The 303-nt window shown below is 50.2% G+C and overlaps 1 protein-coding gene across 1 annotated transcript in view; it reads right to left on the bottom strand.

The window, feature by feature from the left end:
- The window catches only part of LOC119589367 (aldo-keto reductase family 1 member A1-like), a 9,419-nt gene extending 9,172 nt beyond the window's left edge, over positions 1-247 (bottom strand). The window contains exon 1 of the mRNA XM_037937985.1: positions 97-247. Within this exon, the coding sequence (XP_037793913.1) occupies positions 97-171 (75 nt within the window). The 5' untranslated portion in view covers positions 172-247. The remainder of the gene's footprint in view (positions 1-96) is intronic.
- Between the last annotated feature and the right edge of the window lie 56 nt (positions 248-303).

Raw genomic sequence — 303 nt, 5'->3', positions numbered from 1 at the left:
AAACTGATCTGAGACCCGCTCACATAGTATATACAGGCATTCACCAACAAATGCCCACGGAATACCTATCTTCACGTCCCTAACAGACCACATTACCTGATATGTCCCCAGCCCGACCATAGGCATTTTTCCTCCGTTGTGTAGTGTGACTGCCGGGATGCGAGAAGCCATGGTGCGGGCGTGCTGGGTGGTAGGCGTCAGGCAGGCGTGCTAAGAGACACTAAACGAATATCGTACTTGGTCGTGGCGTCTCTTACAAGTGCGATAAAGAATTGTTTACTCAGGCAGAGTATCAAGGTCACT

This window comes from Penaeus monodon, chromosome 25 (genome assembly GCF_015228065.2).
Source record: "Penaeus monodon isolate SGIC_2016 chromosome 25, NSTDA_Pmon_1, whole genome shotgun sequence".
Lineage (NCBI taxonomy): Eukaryota > Metazoa > Arthropoda > Malacostraca > Decapoda > Penaeidae > Penaeus > Penaeus monodon.
This window is presented reverse-complemented; position numbering and strand designations above follow the sequence as displayed.